The 20,000-nt window shown below is 44.8% G+C and overlaps 1 protein-coding gene across 14 annotated transcripts in view; it reads right to left on the bottom strand.

Moving 5' to 3' along the window:
• fryb (furry homolog b (Drosophila)) overlaps positions 1-20,000 on the bottom strand; it is an 83,934-nt gene that overhangs the window by 40,381 nt on the left and 23,553 nt on the right. For 9 of the 14 annotated variants that reach the window (XM_042093172.1, XM_042093163.1, XM_042093165.1 and 6 more), the window contains exons 2-18: positions 19,333-19,523; positions 16,257-16,310; positions 15,004-15,143; positions 13,586-13,676; positions 12,751-12,830; positions 12,428-12,508; positions 9,653-9,821; positions 9,212-9,304; positions 8,927-9,025; positions 7,892-7,993; positions 6,278-6,381; positions 5,718-5,826; positions 5,366-5,452; positions 4,848-5,019; positions 2,177-2,309; positions 1,710-1,817; positions 134-419 (exon numbers count right to left, since the gene is read on the bottom strand). In XM_042093172.1, the coding sequence (XP_041949106.1) occupies positions 134-419; positions 1,710-1,817; positions 2,177-2,309; positions 4,848-5,019; positions 5,366-5,452; positions 5,718-5,826; positions 6,278-6,381; positions 7,892-7,993; positions 8,927-9,025; positions 9,212-9,304; positions 9,653-9,821; positions 12,428-12,508; positions 12,751-12,830; positions 13,586-13,676; positions 15,004-15,143; positions 16,257-16,310; positions 19,333-19,449 (2,025 nt within the window). In that variant the 5' untranslated portion in view covers positions 19,450-19,523. The remainder of the gene's footprint in view (positions 1-133; positions 420-1,709; positions 1,818-2,176; positions 2,310-4,847; positions 5,020-5,365; positions 5,453-5,717; positions 5,827-6,277; positions 6,382-7,891; positions 7,994-8,926; positions 9,026-9,211; positions 9,305-9,652; positions 9,822-12,427; positions 12,509-12,750; positions 12,831-13,585; positions 13,677-15,003; positions 15,144-16,256; positions 16,311-19,332; positions 19,524-20,000) is intronic. The other 5 variants (XM_042093164.1, XM_042093170.1, XM_042093171.1 and 2 more) reach the window with 2 other exon arrangements.

Here is a 20,000-nt window from a genome sequence, read left to right as displayed (position 1 = left end):
GGTGTAGATGGTAAAGGTTTAGTACTGGTGTAGATGGTAAAGGTTTGGTACTGGTGTAGATGGTAAAGGTTTGGTACTGGTGTAGATGGTAACGGTTTGGTGCTGGTGTAGATGGTAAAGGTTTGGCACTGACCGAGCTATGGCTTCCCTGACCTCGGCGGTGCCCGGCGGGCAGCCTCACCTCGGCGGAGCGGCTCTTGTTTGGCGCCTGCAGCGCCAGCCGCCACTGGGCGAGCAGCTGCAGCAGCAGCTTGACGGAGGAGTCCTGCAGGCCCTGCTGCGTGTCCTGCAGCTCGCGCAGCAGGAAGTTGGTGTAGCCGAAGAGTACGTCCTCGCGCCAGTCCGCAAAGTCCAGCAGCAGGCTCTGCAGCGAGTTCTGGGCGATCAGACGCAGCTCGTCGTCCATGTGCACCGTCAGCCTACAGGGGGCAAAGGAGGGGGTTGAGGGATGGGCAAAAGGTCAAAACACATGAGTACTCTGTCCACAGAAAAACCCTGGTCTGTGTCTCCATTCCTCTCACCTCCCCAGCTATGAACAGCTCCATGCTCATGTAATTTCACGTCAGTTTAGTGTTTATTATTCATGCCAATAATGATTTATGTGCTACATTAACACATAGCACTTCAGCATTTGCTTTCAAGCCCATAAAAGGACTATGAATAAAGTGAGCTGACAACAGAACCAGACGGAAGCCTGCTGACTTTAAACAGAACGTGACACCGGACAACCGGAGGTCATCCACTCCTTTCGTTTCTCACTAAGTTTCAGAAGCCCCTCTACTCAGTGGTGAGTTGAGTGACCCTGTCGCTGTGAGCTGGCCTCTAACTCTCTCTCCTTTCTGTATCGGTGCCAGCGGGTAATGCTCAGCGGTCAACGCCTTTAGTCTCGGCAGCGCTCCTTTAAAAAAAACCTCTCCGCCGCAGCGGCCGAGGCCAAGCCGGGAGGCGCGATACAGCAGGGGAGCTCTGCCCTGCGCGCCGCAGATACGCACATGACAAGCTATTAGTCAAATCCCCTTGCTTAGGTTACACAGAGCCTGGCCCGGTGGAGAGATTGCCCAACCATGTGAACCAGGCTCTTAAGGGAGAGCGGTGAAAAGATGGAAAATATGACAGAAGAGGGTCTGGATAAACAGGTGGAGGACAGACAGATGAGCTGTGTACAGGCCTTCTAAGGGTAGTGGAAAAGGGCCGAGGTGAAATTAACATTTTAGTGGAAGATCACCGCACGCTGGTGGACTCATTTTGCTTGTTTATTAAACCAGCAAAATAAGTCCACCAGCGTGCGGTGATCTTACACTTTTCTGAATTTTATTGACGACTGCACATCACCAGCACCTGGAAATCAGAAGGCTGTGCATAGGGACTTTGTGGATCCACCTATGGGGGCAGATTTTTGTATGGGAGAAAGTGTTAGAAAGGATACTTTTTACTGTATTGTTTTATATATATATATATATATATATTCTGGGTCATATCCTTGAGCAAGTTCCGGTGCCTGCAAAATCTTTGATTAGCTGTGATTTTTCCTTCTGGAAAGAGACTGTTTGAGCAATGGCATGACATAACGTATTGGAGAAGGTGAGTGAGGTGAGTGTGGTGTGTTATCTGAATTGTCTGTGTGTGTGTGTCTGCGTGCGTGTGTGTGTGTGTGTGTGTGTGTTTGTATGTGTATGTGTGTTTGTGTCTGTATGTGTGTGTGTGTTTACCTTGCCAGCAGGTCTATGAGCTCAGGCTTGGACATGCCGTCTGGGAGGATGCGGGGGATGGCTGCCACACACGTCCTGAACAGGTCTATCTTGGGCTTCCGCTCACCCCTGTCCATGGGGAGAACAGAGAATGGGAGGTCACAAGACGCACGGAAATAATCAATATGATGATAAAGGGCAGAAGGGACAAACACACATGTGTGTATACAAAACGAGAGATGGAAGACAAATAGCCACAGAGCTAGAAAAAAAAGATTAGAAATCTTTCTTTCCCTGTGTGTGGAGACGAGACTCAGATTGGTAAATCCTGCCTGATTGAAGGTCATTAGATTTCTCACCTTTTATTTATCACACACACACACACACACACACACACACACACACACACACACACACATATATTTAACATTCCTCCAGTCAGTGTGGTTGAGTGAGAGTGTGTGTACCACTGGTTGGGTGCCACCTACGTGATCATGTCCTCGGGCTCCTTGTTGAGCATCTGGACATTGGTCAGCATCATGCAGCGGCCCACCTCCTTATCCAGGTGCCTCAGGATGTTATCAATGGCCTTCCGCACCTGGGAGTAGTACAGCGCCATACCTGTAGTATACAACAGAAAAACACACATTATGCTTTTTTCTAATGGACAACCAACCTAAACAAAAGAACATCAATGATAAATATTGCTGCAAGCAGCAATGAGGGGGCCAAGCAGTTGAGCAGGAGTTGTCATGGCAACACAATGTTGCTACATTATACACACACCCAATTAACCTCCCATCCGACCCACCACACACATATACACAGATAAACCTCCTTGTATATACATGCGCATACCTCAAACATCACCAAATTTATTGTGTGTCCTCAGGTTATAGTCAAGTGTTGATAATTATAGCGCCCCTAGTGTTCAAAGGTCACTAAATATATTGAGCAACTTCAGGATGTGGTCCCGAGTCCATGTACCAAATTTGGTGTCGATACGAGAAAGTTTTGCAAAATATAGCACCCCTAGTGGTGAAAGGTTGCTAACATTATTGTGTGTCCTCAGGATGTGGTCTTGAGTCCATGAACCAAGTTTGGTTTTGATACGTGAAAGCATTGCTGAGATATGACCTAAACTTATGTTACTCTAGCGCCGCCCTAGTGGTTGAAAGTCACCAAATTTATTTTGTGTCCTCAGGATAAGGTCCCAAGTCCATATACTATGTTTGGTTTCGATACGTGAAAGCATTGCTGAAATATGAGCCCACTTCCTGTGATTATAGCGCCCCCCTAGTGGTCAAAGGTCATTCAATTTATTGAGCCTCCTCCTAATATGACTATACTTCCTGTGATTATAGCACCACACAGTGGTCAAAATGTACCAAATTTCTTGGGCGTCCTCCTAATTGGCTCGTGAGTCCATATACCAAGTTTGGTTTTGATACATGAAAGCCTTGCTGAGATATCACTTCACTTCCTGTTTGGCGGCTTTGCCGCCAAACTTGATTGGTCGTCACAGGAAACGGGTTTTGAATATAGGTCCAAAAAGCAATACGTTTGTGAATCATGGTATGACGATCATCTGCGTCAAGTTTCGTGAAAATCGGATACACTTTGTGACCTGTGAAAACTTTTAAGGGTTTTTGATTAAATCCAATATGGCAGCCGGATCAATTATGTTGACATCACAAATTTACATCTGTCGGACTTAGGACCTCCCACAGTATTAACAGACACCACTTAGTAAGTTTTAATTCCAAACACATCACCCGTTACAGGCCAAAACGTAATTTTGCTTATTATAGCGCCACCTATAGGTCAAAAGTCATCAAATTTATTGAGCATCCTCCTTATTGGGTCCTGACCCCATGTATTGAGTTTGGTTTTGATATGTGAAAGCTTTGCTGAGATATTACTTCACTTCCTGTTTAGCGGCTTTGCCGCCAAACTTGATTGGTTGTGACGGCAGACAGATTTTAAATATGGCTCCAAAAAGCAATACCTTTATGAGTCATGATCTGACGATGATCTGCATGAAGTTTCGTAAAAATCAGACACATTTTGTGACCTGTGAAAACTTTTAAGTGTTTTTGATTAAATCCAATATGGCGACCAAATCAATTATGTTGATGTCACAAAATTACATCTGTCATCCTTAGGGCCTCCGACAGACACCACTAGTACATTAACATTAACAGACACCAATAGCAAGTTTTAATTTCAAACACATTACCCGTTACAGGCCAAAATGTAATTTTGCTCATTATAGCGCCACCTATAGGTCAAACTTCATCAAATGTATTGAGCCTCCTCCTTATTGGGTCCTGAGCCCATGTACTGAGTTTGGTTTTGATACGCTTTACTGAAATATTACTTCACTTCCTGTTTGGCGGCTTTACCGCCAAACTTGATTGGTCGTGACAGGCGACAGGTTTTGAATATGGCTCCAAAAAGCAATGCGTTTGTGAGTCATGGTCTGACGATCATCTGCGCCAAGTTTCGTCAAAATCTGACAAACTTTATGACCTTTGATTCTCAAACTTTATGACCTTTGATTTGAAGTGTTTTTGATTAAATCCAATATGGCGGAAGATCCAACATGGCGGAAATTGACGTCATGGGGTGCGTTGAGTTCGGCCTCATCCAAGGATTCCAAGTACACCTCAATTTGTATGGTTGAAACTCGCATAAGCGCATAGATGTAATGCAAAATCTGACACATTGGGGGCGCTAGAGCACTTGACATGAAACTTAGTGAAATTAATCATATGTCTATACCGAATCAATGTGCCAAATTTCCCAACTTTTTACTGTATGGTTCAATGGCAAATGAGTGTTTCGTTATAATAATAATAATAAGAACACATAGAATCACTATGGGTTGCCTCGCAGCTTCGCTGCTTGGCCCCCAATTATAACACCCAGACACGCTACATACAAAGTCCTTCACCCATAAAATGAATAGAGGTTACCCAACATACTTCTTCCCTAAATGACACACCTTACAGACCTATTGGTACTGTATACTTGCACACACACATGACCACGCACACATATTGATACACTATATGTGCACTGCCTCTCCCTTGTGGTAAACTTTCACACATCCCAAACACACCAACACCAACACAAAGGGATGGCAGTCGGCTTTACCGATGAGCTTGGCCTGCTCCTCTGTCAGGGTCTTGCTCAGGTAGGTCTTCTTCTTCTTCAGGGTGTTGCCCGAGGGCAGTGTGGCTCCAGTGTTGGGCATGGGCGGCTCCCCGTCCTTCTGCTGCAGGTTGTCAGCTATAACCAAGAACGCCCTGAGAGCAATGTTCATCCTCTGTGCGAGGAGAACACACACACACACACACACACACACACACACACACACACACACACACACACACACACACACACACACACACACACACACACACACGCTCACACACACACACACACACAAACACACACAGAAGAGTTACAAAGGTTACATCATTGTGAAAAGGTCTGACAATTCCTAGTACTACTAACGTTACACAACTGTCCAAGAGAGGACTGCCAATCCAGTGAAAAAAAACTGTTTAAAAATGTTAAGAGAGAAGACACAAACATGCAAATCCTCCTTTTCCCAGAGACTCATAAATGTCGGAGTCATAAGTCTGCGTCTTCAGTGTCATATTCATTACCTCTGGATTAAGACTGAAGGCCTTCGCTGATTTCCCCACACTCAGCAGATCACAGATAATCTCTTTCATGGCAAAATCCAGCCTTTCCTGAACCAAAAGATGAGAGGAAAGTATTAACCACCACATTTACACATACACACACACACACACACACACATGCACCACACACACACTCACACACAAACAGCATGGGCTCTCGCATTATGTAAGAGCTGATCTTTTCAAAAGGACTCATCTTTATCTGCTTTGACCAATGCGATAAGTGGGGCTGATGCAAACTAAGGCATCTGGTGAAGAATGTGGAGATGTCTGTCTGTGTCACACAAAGAGTTCATGTCAGTGTGTAGTTCACCTGTGCAATGAACTGGATGATTTTGACAAAGATGTTGAGCGGCATGTCTCGAGGGACTACACTGCGTGAGCCCTTTGGGAACAGTGTGGAAATGATGGAAGTCAAACGGCTGTGGAGAGATAAGAGATAACTCAGGTTATACTTCACACAGACACAGTTAACTCTTAACGTATAATTCCGGTATTTAGCACTTTGAGTCCCTTTTCTAGTTTGTTTTGGATGAACTAGACTGGCGGACACCGAAATTTTGACGATTGGTCCTGTCTCGACTTTTCTGACTCGTTTTGAATCACCTTTACTGCTTCAGAGTGGCTGCCTATTGGCATGTGCAAACATGTCCTTAAAACAACCCTTAACGTTCGTTGTCAAAACTGTGCAACTCACCGAGTTTCGGTGTCCACCACTTCATCCAAAACAAACCAGAAAGGGACTCAAAGTGCTAAATACCGAAATTATCCTTTAACATCTTTACCTTGCATTACGTATTGATCTGTACAAGTGCATAAAATAAACCCAAGTCAGAGACTAAACACATTAAAAGTGACATTAAAATAGATTACCTCTGTGTTGCAGTGTTGCTTTCACACTTGATTCGGATCATGTAGACCCAGAGCAGGCGATACAGGGACTCCAAAGCCACCCGGGCCATTTTAGGGTCCTTATTCTACAACGACAGGCAGGTGGCAGATTAACACCACATCATATTCAAAGTAGTTGAACAGATGTTTTGACAATTTGATCATTTATTAAACATTCTTACATTTTATTCTTGTAATCACATGAAATGACCCAGAAACCCATACAACAGCTTAAAGGTTTACAAAAACACGCTGATGATGGCCTAGGGCCGAAACGCATACGTTTATTGATGACATGGTCCAATAAAGACTGTTCAAGAGCTAATGCTTGAGAGTGTGGTTTTTTGCTTTTCAAAAAAGTCGATCACATGTCGATCACATGGTTCACTGACTAGCCAATGGGATGGATTGGAAAAAGATTAGCTGACTAGAACATTGAGTGCTCCCGTGGCTCACAGGGTTAAAACAAAACACTTCGCTAACTTTTTCAACACCTTGCGTGTGCTTTTTTCACACCGATGCTAAGAGATAAGACCACGTGGTGAGCAGCAGGTCTGCCCGACAGGCTCAGGAATCCACACCATGTGCTTAATGTGACAGCCACGGCACGTGAGAGAGGGGGCCAACAGGAGGAGGAGAAGGTACAGGAGAGAGAGAGAGAATGCAATTAAAGTTTTGATTGAGGAGGCCTGTCAGCGATTCTCCACACTCATGGTGTTAAGGAATGGGTAAACATAGACACACACATGCACACCAACGCACAGACACATGCATCCACACACAAACACAGTCACACACACACACACACACACACACACACACACACCCTCCCTCCTCCCCGTCATCAGTGGTGAAGATGAGTCTGGGCTGGGAGTGAACAGAATGTCTTGTGGGGTAATTTGTGGTAAACAGTCTCGCCGAGTCCCACCGCCTGTCACTCCTCAACACTCCACAGCCGACATTCCCTCCATACTGGAGACAGCACCCCGTCAAACAGTTCACTCTGCAATTGTTCTCTCTCTCTCTCTGTCTGTCTCTCACCCCCCCCTCTCTCTCTCTTTCTCTCTTCTGTTTGTTTTGCTGTTCTTGCCTATCTGCTTGACTCCTTTAATTATTCCCAGCAGAGAGGGCCTCAGAAAGAGAAGCCTCTGACATACTGTATGAACAAACATGTGTTTTTACTGTAAATGGTTCCCATATAATCATAAATGGTCCTGAGGCATGCAATGGGTGTTTGTTTTGGTATGGGGGGTATTATAGCTATGGAGACATCCATATTGGGTTGACATACTTTAACCAGAGAACATTGCTACTGATGCTCTTTGACCATGTCTGTGGTGGAGGAGATTCAAAATACACTTTTCACAGGACACAAACAGGACCTAACGCGTGAGGCTGCAAGTTCACATCTAATGAAGTCATCTAAAACCACTCCAAATGAATCTAAATTTATGTCAAAAATAAAGTCTGTCTGCTATGGCATTTCAGATTATCTGATACCATGGCAGAAAAAAAGTAATCTATCACAGGACACAGTCTGTATGGTAGTCAAATGGCATCACTGGTGGGTCGGTGGTGCCTTATCTGTAGTCTTACCTTAAGATTGGACAGGCAGTTATTGAGGAACACGTGCCACCTGTTGAGGAAGATCTGTTTCTGGCTCACACATAGGAGACAGGTGACCAGTGGGTAGAGAGCCTGCAAACAGGAGCCACACAGTCAGTGTTGATCTCAGTGCATTTCTATTTACACACTGACTTTACAGTCTTATAACATAACAAATGAGTTCTACACTTCGCAATTTCAGTGGAACATATGCTTGCTTAATTGGGAACAACCACCCTTGCTTTTAGCGGGTTTTCACTTGTTTTTTTTTCTTCTAGTGCACCTCTCTTCTACATCACTTTAGGTCAAAGAGGAATAAAAGTAAATAAAACCAAAAAGTAACTATAATCGAATTGTCTAAAAGTCTAATGCAAAATCATGAAATCTGACATGATCCCTGGAAAGCATGATCCCTGAAAGCTCTCTCAACTCGTTGCTTATCTGAATACCAGTTGAGTTACATCAGTTCTGTAAGTTTCGCAGGTGTTTTACAGAACACATCTTATCTATCTCTCTCTCTCTCTCTGCTATCAGCTGTGTTCTTTAGGGGACATTCTTGCTCCCTGTCGCGGCTCATCATCTGTCTGGCAGGATCTCTCTCGGTCAGACCACGATAAAAAGAGAAACGGGGCCATGCCAGAAATGTGAAGCAAACAATTAGTGACAAACTGTGAGAGAGTTGTCCTCTTCACAGGCCCCCTCATAGACGCGCATGACATCTTATTGCATGGGTCCGCACTTGGAATGCGTGAAATGCTATGCGCCTCCCCGGGAGCTCTCTAACACCTTTTTTTTTTTCATTTAACACCCCATCTGAAATATTTCTGGAATTGGAGGATATAGAGTACGAACACCCTCACAAGGGAGTTTGATTATCCTCTGGATATCCAGGGGGGAGAGTGAGCTTTGCTGATATTAACCATTTGAATAAATATACAAAAATATTTGTGACTTTAGAATATAAGACTTGTAGACTTGTTATTTAAGACATAGGCTTCTGTTCATGTCATCTGTATGTTAACTCACCAGTGAGTGCTTCTTCCTTGAGGACAAGTCAAGTGTGTTGTCGTACAGACTGTCCACAAAGTTCCTTAGACAGGGCACGTTCACCTCATTTTTCACAGTCTGGCAACAAACAGGCAGACAAACTCAGTCATGAATGGAGGAAAACTACACTCAACAAGTCCAATCAACAAGTTAAAAAACAACATAATTTGGATGTGTTTCAAAAATAATGATATCCTGAAAAAGAAGATGGATGGCTAGACATCGATGACCATAGGAAATATTAAATTAAAATGGTTGACTTACTGCAGCGACAGGAACTAATATCTCCACAAAGAGGCCAGCCAAAGAGTGCTTCACATCTTTGTCCTTCACCTCCAGGAAGTACTGAGCGCATTCCTAGAAATCACACAGCAGCACAAATGAGCAGCCCTTCACACACTGGTACTACAGACAGAACACTGAGCACTGGCAATACCATACTGTATGTCTGTGTACACACTGCATGTATGGTGTGCACTGGTTGAGAGGTGTGTGTGCGTGCGTGCGTGCGTGCGTGCGTGCGTGTGTATGCCTGAATGTGTGAGTGCGTGTGTGCGTGTGTGTGGTGTACATGTATGAGTGTGTGTTTGTGTGTGTGTATGCCTGAGTGTGTGTGTGTGTGTGTGTGTGTGTGTGTGTGTGTGTGTCTGTGTGTGTGTGTCTGTGTGTGTATTGCTCTCATTGAGCTATTCACAATGGCTATACCTGCATGAACTGGAAGGAGGCCTCAAAGTCCTCCACAGGGTACATCTTGATGCGAAAGAACTTGACGCCCATGATGAGGCTGATGGTGCTCTGGAGCACGTAGGGGCTCTGCTCTTTCTGCCGCAGCTCCTTCAGTTCGGCAATGAACTTCTTCCGCACCGCAGGGAACCTGGCGGGGAGAGGAGGAGAGGAGGAGAGGAGGAGAGGGGGCAGACAGTGAAGAAGAGAAAACATATAGAGAAATAGAGAAAGAGAGGAGATAACATGGAGAGAGGGAGGCAAGGAGACAAAGAGAAAGAGGGGAAGTTAAAAAACAAGGAGATTGGGAAGTGAAAGAAGGATGAAGGAAATTGAGAGAGTTCAGAAACAGTCCCTCAGAAACGTTACATCATCATTAAACAACACTGAAACACTAAGCGGCCTTTGATCACTTTTAACTTTAGTGTATATCTGGTGATTCAGCACTCAATTCATTGGTTTGGTAACAAAATAGCTTGTTTCAGGTGGAAACGGGAAGGCCTGATGGCCTGATGTTATCGACCCACTCCAGCACAGCCATTTGCTGGGCATTATTACTCACTCAACACACAGACAACCACAGTCTGAGAGCTCTGCATCTGCCAGCAAATCCAGTCATTCCCTGAAATGCAGCGTCCAAACCACTCTGTGGGGTGGAGAGCCATGGATCTTTCCGAAAGGTCTGGGACACCCTGCCCTCGGATTTAGCTGAAGCCATCACAACTAATACAGGCTGCCCTAAAACTTACGAAATCAGCAGATAGTTTAATGCGGCCACCATATGTAGGCTAACACCGAACGTGTTTTTCCTTTGCAGCGTCGTCATGTAATTAGGGAGCTTGACCTCCTTGTTGGAGTGTGTCTTTGCTGGGGAAGTGGATTGTGAACCCCGGTGCAGGGGCCACAGTCTTGGGGATAATCTGCGGGGAAGCGGACTTTTTTGGCGATGCGACCATCTGTTTCTCTGACAGCAGATTAGGGAAAGCACTTTAGAGATGACGCACTGAGGAGCCAGGGCCACATATTCACAGCACTGCACACAACACCACCATACTTGCCCAGAGGAGTCCCCTGAGGGGGGAGACCGGAGAGGGGGACTGCCCCACGAACGTCCTCACAATCGCCAGACTCGCAGAATACAGCACTCAAATCGCACTCATAGAGCCATGAGGGCTATAACCAATTATCATGTTATACTGGGGGTTTTAGGATAGCAAGAGGCATGTCATATTTTTATTGCAAAGGTGGTATTTTTTTACTGTGTGTGATTTGGAATGTGTGTACACGTGTTATATTTGTTTATGTGTAGTTTACACTTTTATGTGTGCCTGTGAATGTGTGTGTGCACGTGTATGTTTGTGTTCAGTTTGATTGTGTGTGAGTATGTGTGCGTGCGTGCATATGTGTGTATGTGTGTATGCGTGGGTGCGCGTGTCTCTGTGTGTGTGTGTGTGTGTGTGTGTGTGTGTGTGTGTGTGTGAGAGAGTGTGTTCAGATTGGCTTAAGAGATGCAGCTCTTCAGCCCTATATTTAGAAAGGCATCTGGTGGAGGGAGAGAGGAGAGAGGAGAGGGGGGAGGGGGGGGTCCAGCACTTGCCCTCCCTCTGGCTCAATGTTTGTTCTGTGGGCCACAAACACTCGCACTCTGCTTCTGCTTCTCACACTCAACAGAAGACATTCAAAAGCTCGACTTGTGCACATGTGAATGTGTGTACAGTATGTATATGTGTGTTAGTGTGAGTGTGTGTGTGTGTGTGTGTGTGGGTGTGTGTGTGTGTGTGTGTGTGTGTGTGTAAGAGTGAGTGTTTTTGAGTTCATGTGCTGATTAGCCTTAGAGATGACAAATCACAGTATGCAAATATTTACATGAGTGGGTGTGTGTATGGTGCTTGAAAGAGAGAGAGAGAGAGGGAGAAAGAGAAAGTCACTTTTCTTAAGGGTGCATTGTTTTTTCCCCTCCGCAGAGAGGAAGGAGAAACTGGTTGGAATATACAATAAACTAAACTAATACACAACACACACTAATACATTATCTACAGAATATAAAGCTGAGGCACATCACGTTGCGTCAGCTAGGAATGTTATACCCAGGAACATGTGAGACAAAAATTCTCAGTTTCCAGATCATTACTTTCATTCAGCATTATAAATGGGTCATTCCAATGAGTATTTGGGCAGTCATAAATTGTGCCTATTTGAATGCGACACTGATGAAATGGCCCTCGTCTCTGTCCCTGCACATCAGCCATCAGAATAATGGCTTTCCATTAGACCGCTGTCCTGAATTAGACAGTGAATTAAAGAGAGACAAATTCCACCATATGCCGCAACGACCTAAAACGAGGACAGAGACTTTTGAGAGACTGGTCACTGGTGTCAAATCGGCCCAGCTAGTTTTACACAGAAGTTTCTAGTGGGAGCAAAACATTTTTTAAAAATAACGTTTAGGGTATTGGATTTGGTGTGATACTGGGGTTATTCAGACAAGCTTTGACCTGGGTCAGCAAGCACCCAGGTAATGCCACCATGCATCTATTCAATGAAGTCTATTTTTGTAGCTCATGTGGCCCAGCATCGCAATAACACACATCAAGGTCATGCATTTAATTCGCAGGAAGCCCAAGCTCTCCTGATATGAATGCCAGCACTGGGCATGGAAAGTGGCTTTAAACACCAGTGTCACTATGTGTCAGTGCAGTGAGTGTGTAAACCACAACCCCCCACATCTCCCAAGCGAGTGCCCAAAATATGACTCACCTAGACTGGGCTACAACTCCAACTACTTCTGCATACAAGTCAGCTACAATGTGCATGTTGCCTGTGTTAGGCCCCAAGTACCTGAGAGAAGGAGAAGGGTGGTGGGGAGGAGAGGAAGGAAAGAGGAGGAAGAGATAGAGGGAGGTATATAGAGAGAGGGATAGAGGGTAACAAGGAGGGATAGAGGGAGAGAGAGATGGAGAGAGAAAACATAAATTAATCAGATCTTGGTTAGTCATACCACTACCTAAAATAAATGGTGTAAATAGTAAATAGGAAATGTACAAAGAGCATCATGGCAAATGGTATAAATAGAGATTTACCCTTCTTTGTATTTAAAATGCCTAAATGCCAGATTGATGACCTCCTGAATCAGGCCATCCAAAAGAGGGTGGAGTGGAATCTGGAGAGAGAGAGAGAAAGAAAGAGAGAGAGAGAGAGAGAGAGAGAGAAAAAATCAATTATTTATTATAATCCATTTATTATTTTGGATAATTTAGCTACACACAGAGGCAAACAGACAGACAGACAGACAGACACACACAGACACACACACATACACACCCACACACACACAACCACACACACACATTCACAAATCTAGTGTTCGCCTTTCTGGCACACGCTTTGAGATTCGTGATCTGAAATCTGCACAGTTTCTGTCTGTTTGAGTTGCTGACAATCCTGAGCAAACTAACGGTGGGGAAAAGTGTTTGGTTACACTTGGTATCGACATAAGATTGACATGACACTGTCATGAATGTGTCATAAACAAGTCATAAACATTTATGACATAACGCTTCTGTTATTAAGTGACATTCGGTTTTTGTCATAACAAATTAGGGTTAGAATTAAGATTAGGATTAGGGTTAGGGTAAGGGTTAGGGCTAGGGTTCATGTGTCATGACAGTGTCATGTCACTCTTATATCGATACTGTCAAGTAAAGTATTACCAAGTGTTCACGACATTCGCTGATTTAAGTGATTCACCATCACGAACCAAATCCTCTACTCACACGCAAATGAAGAATCAAATGGGCTCCCAGTACAAGAGCCTACTCTGAACAACAAGAGCTCCCCTCCTCACGTCTGTCTAGTGGACGAGGAGGGGGCTTGAGTTCTTTTATCTCATCAGAGACACACACACACACAACGTACCTGTTTTAAGACCTCAATGAGGACCAGGGAGAATATGAAGTCAATGGCAAGGTCTCTCCTTTCCATTAAATAATCCTTCTGTTGTTCATCACTAAATGGAGAACAGAAAAAAAGATTTAGGCACTGCAGACACTCTTGAAATATTAGATTTATTAGCAATATTAGCAGAAACAGTTGAAACAAACTGCCATTAATCCTTTCCTGACGGGACACAATTTTGATCAATATGAAAGAACCAAACTGGACCTGAGGTTATTTGGACAAGGCACTGCTTTGTATTGTCTCTCTATTAGTGGCCACCTGAGATGCTTATAGACCCTTTCAACAATAAAAACAAAAACAATGCTTGAATGTTCTATTTGGGCCCCAATCTACTTCCTCTGCATTAAGATAACATATGGAATGTTAAAAAGGAAGTCTTGTGGGGCCAACTATGATGCTGATAATGGAACTCTCTTGAAAGGGTCTATTCAAACAGAAGCACAGACAGAGGGGGGAAATGATCTGCCTGAATCGTCTCTGTTTCAATAAAACCTCAAATGACTTTTGGAACACCATTTGGAGTTCTTATAATATGGACTACTCCATAAAAAAAATCAATAAAACTTTTTTTGAACTCCAATATGAGAGAACTGAAGACTAGACCCCAGAACAACAGGATCAGTCATTCTTACATAAACAACACATTTAACTGAGTGAAAGTTGATTTCTGTGTTTGTCATATTACAGTAATCCAGCAATGTGACTAGAACAAGGTTAACAGTACCTACAATGAAATGCACATACATATACATAAAATCATGCTGACTTGTAAAGTTGACTAAAAAGTTAAGTGATTGTTTCAGTCTGCATCTGAACCCGTAGGTGTAATCTAGCAATGCATTCCATGACTCCACCCTGTTGAACTAAAAATAGTTTCTGGGCACAGAGTTAACAGCCAAAATGACAGTTAGTAAATTAAAAAGACAATGAGTAAATTCTCTCAACACACCTGTGTCATGTCATACGCAGGCAATTAAAAGGTAAAAGGTAAACAACCTTTCACACACTACAGTAGTGTATGTTATTACACCTGGCACAGGTGTGCTTCATTGTGAACACATATCACACAATTGATGCCGAACATAGCAACAGTAAGTTGCAGTGTAGCCAGCCTATTAGAGGGAGGGGGTGTGCAACAGGGTGGTCGTTATATGGTGCCAGCGCACAGTGAACCTGTCAATCACTGCACATAACCACAAATCAACATCACTATAAAAGGCCCATTATACTGAAATGGAGGGCATGCTTATGTTACTGCTGAGACCAGTCTAAATGGAGCTATGTGTGAATGATAACGCTATGATAATACATAATGATTTCTTGTCCCAGTGGTTCGGTCAGTGTTAGTGGTAGTGTTGGCAGGGCACTGGTGGTACCTTTTGGACTTGGTGTTGGCCCGGGGCCGGTACTCGTGGGACTCGTCCTCCAGGCCATTCTGTCTCTTGTACCAGTCGAAGAGCGTGCGCAGGATCGAGGGCAGACAGTACTCCGCCAACGAACTCATACTGGTGATCAGCTGATTGAGGGAGGAGGAAGGGAGGATAGAAAGAGAGAGATAGAAAAAGAGAGGGCAGAGAGAGAGAGAGAGAAAGAGAGAAAGAAGGGACAGAGAGGAATTGCTCACTCAATAAAAAAAATGAGAGAAAAAAAATCTGGGACACACAAATCCTGCCCGAGCACTCAGAGCCTGGCCTGCCGTATGAGTCAATGTCATATGACGGCAAGGCCACATTAAGTCCCCAAATGCTGCGAGAGAACATCAAGGCAGAAAGAGTGCTCATTCTCTCTAATTTCATAAAGCCTGCGCTAGCCGGGACACACTAACTCTAATGTGAAAACTGCTTGATTGCCTCAGTCCTGGAGCAGGCCCAAAACATCAGCAGCCCCCACCCATCAGGGGTTATGAAACAGCAGGGCAGAAGCTGGGGAGAGATAGAGAGAGAGGGAGAGAGAGAGAGAGAGAGAGAGAGAGAGAGAAAGAGAGAGAGAGGGAGAGAGGGAAAGAAAGAGGGAGGGAGAGAGAGAGAGGAGAGAGAGAGGGATGGAGGGAGAGAGGAGAGAGAGAGAAGGAAAGGAGAAAGAGAGTGAGGGAGGGAGAGAGAGAGAGAGAGACGAAGTGAAAGGGCTCCTCTTCTCCAGAGGCCCAGCGTGGCGTGCTGATGGGGTGTTAGGGGGGTGGATGTGGTGTGGAGGGGGCACTTGAGGGGATGGGTGGGGTCAGTCTGAGCCGCATACAGGAAAGGGAGGAGGGCAGGCAGGCGGGTGGACGCTGGCCAGAGCTATGACGAGGAGGTGAAGGTGAACAGGGAGCCCTGTGTCTGATACTCCACGAGCTGAGTGAACACAGCCCTCCGCACACATCCTCCTTGTCCCCTCCTCTCATCTCCTCTCCTCTCCCCCTTTCTTTCATTCAGTCTCTGTCACTCACTAGTTCATTCTGTGTCTATCTATCTATCCACTTCACTCATTCAGTTCTCCCATTGCGATTTGACCTTGACTGCCCTGCTATGATAGATTGTGTACTCTCTTGTAACTACTGATGAATACATTTCTACATTCTAGTGTAATTCTTCAGCTACATACATACATTCTTACACTGAAACAGTGAAACATTAAGAGTAATAGCTACCTGATCAAACTGTGGGTCCTCTCCTCTCTGTAGGGATTTGGTCAAGGGTTTTTCCTGTGGAGAAGAGCAAATACATTAAAAAATCAGCTTCAACAGGAGAAATAACAGTCTTTATTCTAACACAGTCTCACTCCCTACTCGTCAAAGGTCTGACGCATGGTCTAGGGTTCTTGGCGTCAAATTCCAACAAGAAAGGTGTACCTTCTGCGTTGTTTTCCGACGTGGGGGTCCGTCAGATAGACATTCATGTTAATCCCTCGTCGTCAAATATAGACGAAAGGAAATAAATGTCCATCAAAGGTGATGCCGTCACGTTAGACTAATGATTTGTTTGAAATGATCTAAAAACAAAAATCGCAGACCATCAGAGCCATAGGCTACCTTAGGTTACTTTGATCTTGCATAATTTTATTCAGCTTTGGTGTAGGTAACGTAAGGTAAAATAATAATAATAATAATAACAATAATCTCTAACTAAACTAACACGCGCATATTTCTGTATTGCGACCATTGTAGCCTACAGTTGTAACAGCGCGTAACAGTCATTTTACTCCCCGTATGCGCTCATTATAATAGGCTCTGCTCCTGCCTAGATTCGAACTCAGAACTGCCTGAAAGTTGCAGACCTGTTCTGGAAATACGTGCATTAACCCACTCGACTGTCAGACAACGCTATCTGCTTCGAGTAGGACTGAGGAGTGTACTGTACTGGACTGTACAGTCCTACCTAATAGGCCTGTACATGAATGTCTATCTGACGGACCCCCAACGTCGGAAAACAACGCAGAAGGTACACCTTTCTCGTTGGAATTTGACGCCAAGAACCCTAGACCATGCGTCAGACCTTTGACGAGTAGGGAGTGAGACTGTGTTACTTTATTCACACTGCAGGAGGGACAATGAAGCTGGGCAGCCGTGGCCTACTGGTTAGCGCTTCGGACTTATAACCGAAGGGTTGCTGGTTCGAACCCCGACCAGTAGGCATGGCTGAAGTGTCCTTACCTTGAGCAAAGCACCTAACCCCTCACTGCTCCCCGAGCGCCGTTGTTGTTGCAGGCAGCTCACTGCGCCGGGATTAGTGTGTGCTTCTGTGCATGCACTGTGTGTATACTGTGTGCGGAGTGTTTTTCACTAATTCACGGATTGGGATAAATGCAGAGACCAAATTTCCCTCACGGGATCAAAAGAGTATATATACTTATACTTATACTCATCTCTGTGACTCTGGCAATCAAAGACATTGGAAAAAAAGGAGATAAACTATGTGAAACAAACTCTGTGCACGCTGGACTAAACACTCTCCCCCACAAACTCCCCACAGACACATACTTTTGTTACAAAACTACATTTTTAGTCGGGAGCCGTGGGCTCTCTCTCTCTCTCCCTGCGCGTCTGGGCCCTCTCCCTCTCTCTCTCTCCCTGCGCGTCTGGGCCCTAAACATCTCCGACCGCTGTAATTCCTCTCATTAGTGCGCGCTGAGCTACGGGCCCCTTGGGCGGAGGAGCCGCTCCCTCAGGTCTCTGTGCGTTCCCCCAGGCTGGCCACTGGAGGAATGGGGGCCTGTGGTGCTCAGCTGTGTTTGGTTGTGTTTGTCTACAGGCTGCTCGGGCTGCCAGGAATGTTGCCGTCTCTATGGCTGCCTTTCCTCTCCAAAGCTTAGGGAGGGAGAGAGAGCGAGCGAGATATGTGCTGATCTTGTATGACTGCCACAGTTGCCTCTGCAAGGCTGTGTTTTGTGTGTGTGCCAGTGTGTGGGTACCGGTATGTGTTTTCATGCTTTGCCCAAGAGCTACTCCATGTACTGACCTCTTAATGACCTTAAACTGTGGGTGTTTCTCACAACCACAGAGAAGCATCACACAATGATATACAGTACATGTTTGAACTAGTGGCATGGACTTGTCTGCACTTTTACCCATATTTACAGTAAATGGAAATCTGAGAGCTCTTCCCTTACTTATTGTGCTACTCTGATAGACACTCATCACACCGAAATTGCTGCATTTAAGAACTGCAACTGCCAGAGAAGGCAAATCATGGTGAAACAAAGGAAAATGTCAAATACATACACATATAAAGATCAAAGGACTATTGTTTCTACCTCATTGACGACTGAATACACATTTACGGATTACAGCCGGAAACAAAATAATTAACAACATGCCTGTCTTACTGTACTAATCTGTAGACCTAAGTGTAGACTTAAATCATACTACCGCAGCAGTGATTGCACTGGTAAAACATTGCGATATTAGTCGGGATGTAACGCTTATCGGATCTAATTGCTTCCTGTTGGGGGCCCACAGGATCACTTTCAGCATTGCTCCTGAGCTGTATAAACGGCCATTCCCAGCCACTTAGAAGTTCTCCGCCAGCCTAATGGAATTAGAGTTACAGAGGAGCTGTTCAGACACAGTCCAGCATTGGCCAGACGCAGAGATTCTAGAAACACAGGGGCCATCAGAGAAAGGTTGCTGCTGTCTAATGCTTATCAGGAAGTGCCCTGCGCAATGTTGTGTGGGAGGGAGGCTCTCTGTCTTTCCCTTTCAATCTTACTCAGCACAATTTCCTCCTATGGCATTCGTTTATTTTCTTTCTCGCCGCACGTATCAATATCAGTGTCTAGTTTTTCCAGATGAGCGAAGGTAAATGCCAAAAACGAATGGTATGACTTTGCGTAACTACAACTTCCTCTCCATCTTGGGCTAATAATTTGCATGTAGGATGATCAGTGGGTTGACCGATATTGCCTTTTTGATATTCGCCTTTGCCGTCCGTGTCCTACGTTGGCTAGTACAGGCAACTGTACTCTTCTCACCATGGGTGAGGGTCTACAGGCACATGTCACACGTATGCGTGTCACATGAGCCACCTGACTACCATTGTCCTGCTTACACAGACAATAACAATAAGAACTGGAAAATAACTGCTCTTCAGGATTGATACATGATAAGAGATAAAACTGATGTTTATCAGAAAACAATATAGAATTTACAGTGAAATCAAATGATTTACATATCTTATCCTAACACCATATGTATTACACAAACACACACAACACACACACACACTCACCAGAGGCTCGGCCATGATGATGCGTATCTTGCGCTCGGCCTGTGTGGTGAAGTTGGCGAAAAGGCTCTTGAGGACGAACTCGCCCGGCTTGCTCTCGGGGTCCACGGTGACGGGCATGGTGGCGACTGGACCCTTGCGCTCTCCGGGAGCACTGCTCACTGGGGGCAGGGGGGGCTTGCCAACTGGAGACGCTGTGGACAAGCACACACACACACACACACACACACACACACACACACACATACGTAAACACACACACACACACACACACATAAACACAGTCCATGGGTTACTGAGAATGTAGAGGGTTTGACATCTTTTTTTTTCGTCAGAAATTCATTGTTCATGCTACAGTATAGAGTTGTTCAGTTCAAGCCGAGGGCATGTCAGGAATTAAATATGGAGCACTGCCATCCATGTTTTTTAGTTTATGATCAAACACATTTCATACATTTCACTCTACTCATTGTCGATCCAGGACCCATCTTAAACACATCAGTGTACAAGCAATGTGTCATACTCATGTAAGGACGTATCGACCTCTTATACAAACTGGTCCCCTACATTTCAACACCTATGAAAAACCCATACTTTCTATATGGTGAGTGCATATGTTCCCATATATGCATTCATGCATAGAATCCCATATTCTCCTAGATATCTAGACT

This window comes from Alosa sapidissima, chromosome 5 (assembly GCF_018492685.1).
Source record: "Alosa sapidissima isolate fAloSap1 chromosome 5, fAloSap1.pri, whole genome shotgun sequence".
Taxonomy (NCBI): domain Eukaryota; kingdom Metazoa; phylum Chordata; class Actinopteri; order Clupeiformes; family Clupeidae; genus Alosa; species Alosa sapidissima.
This window is presented reverse-complemented; position numbering and strand designations above follow the sequence as displayed.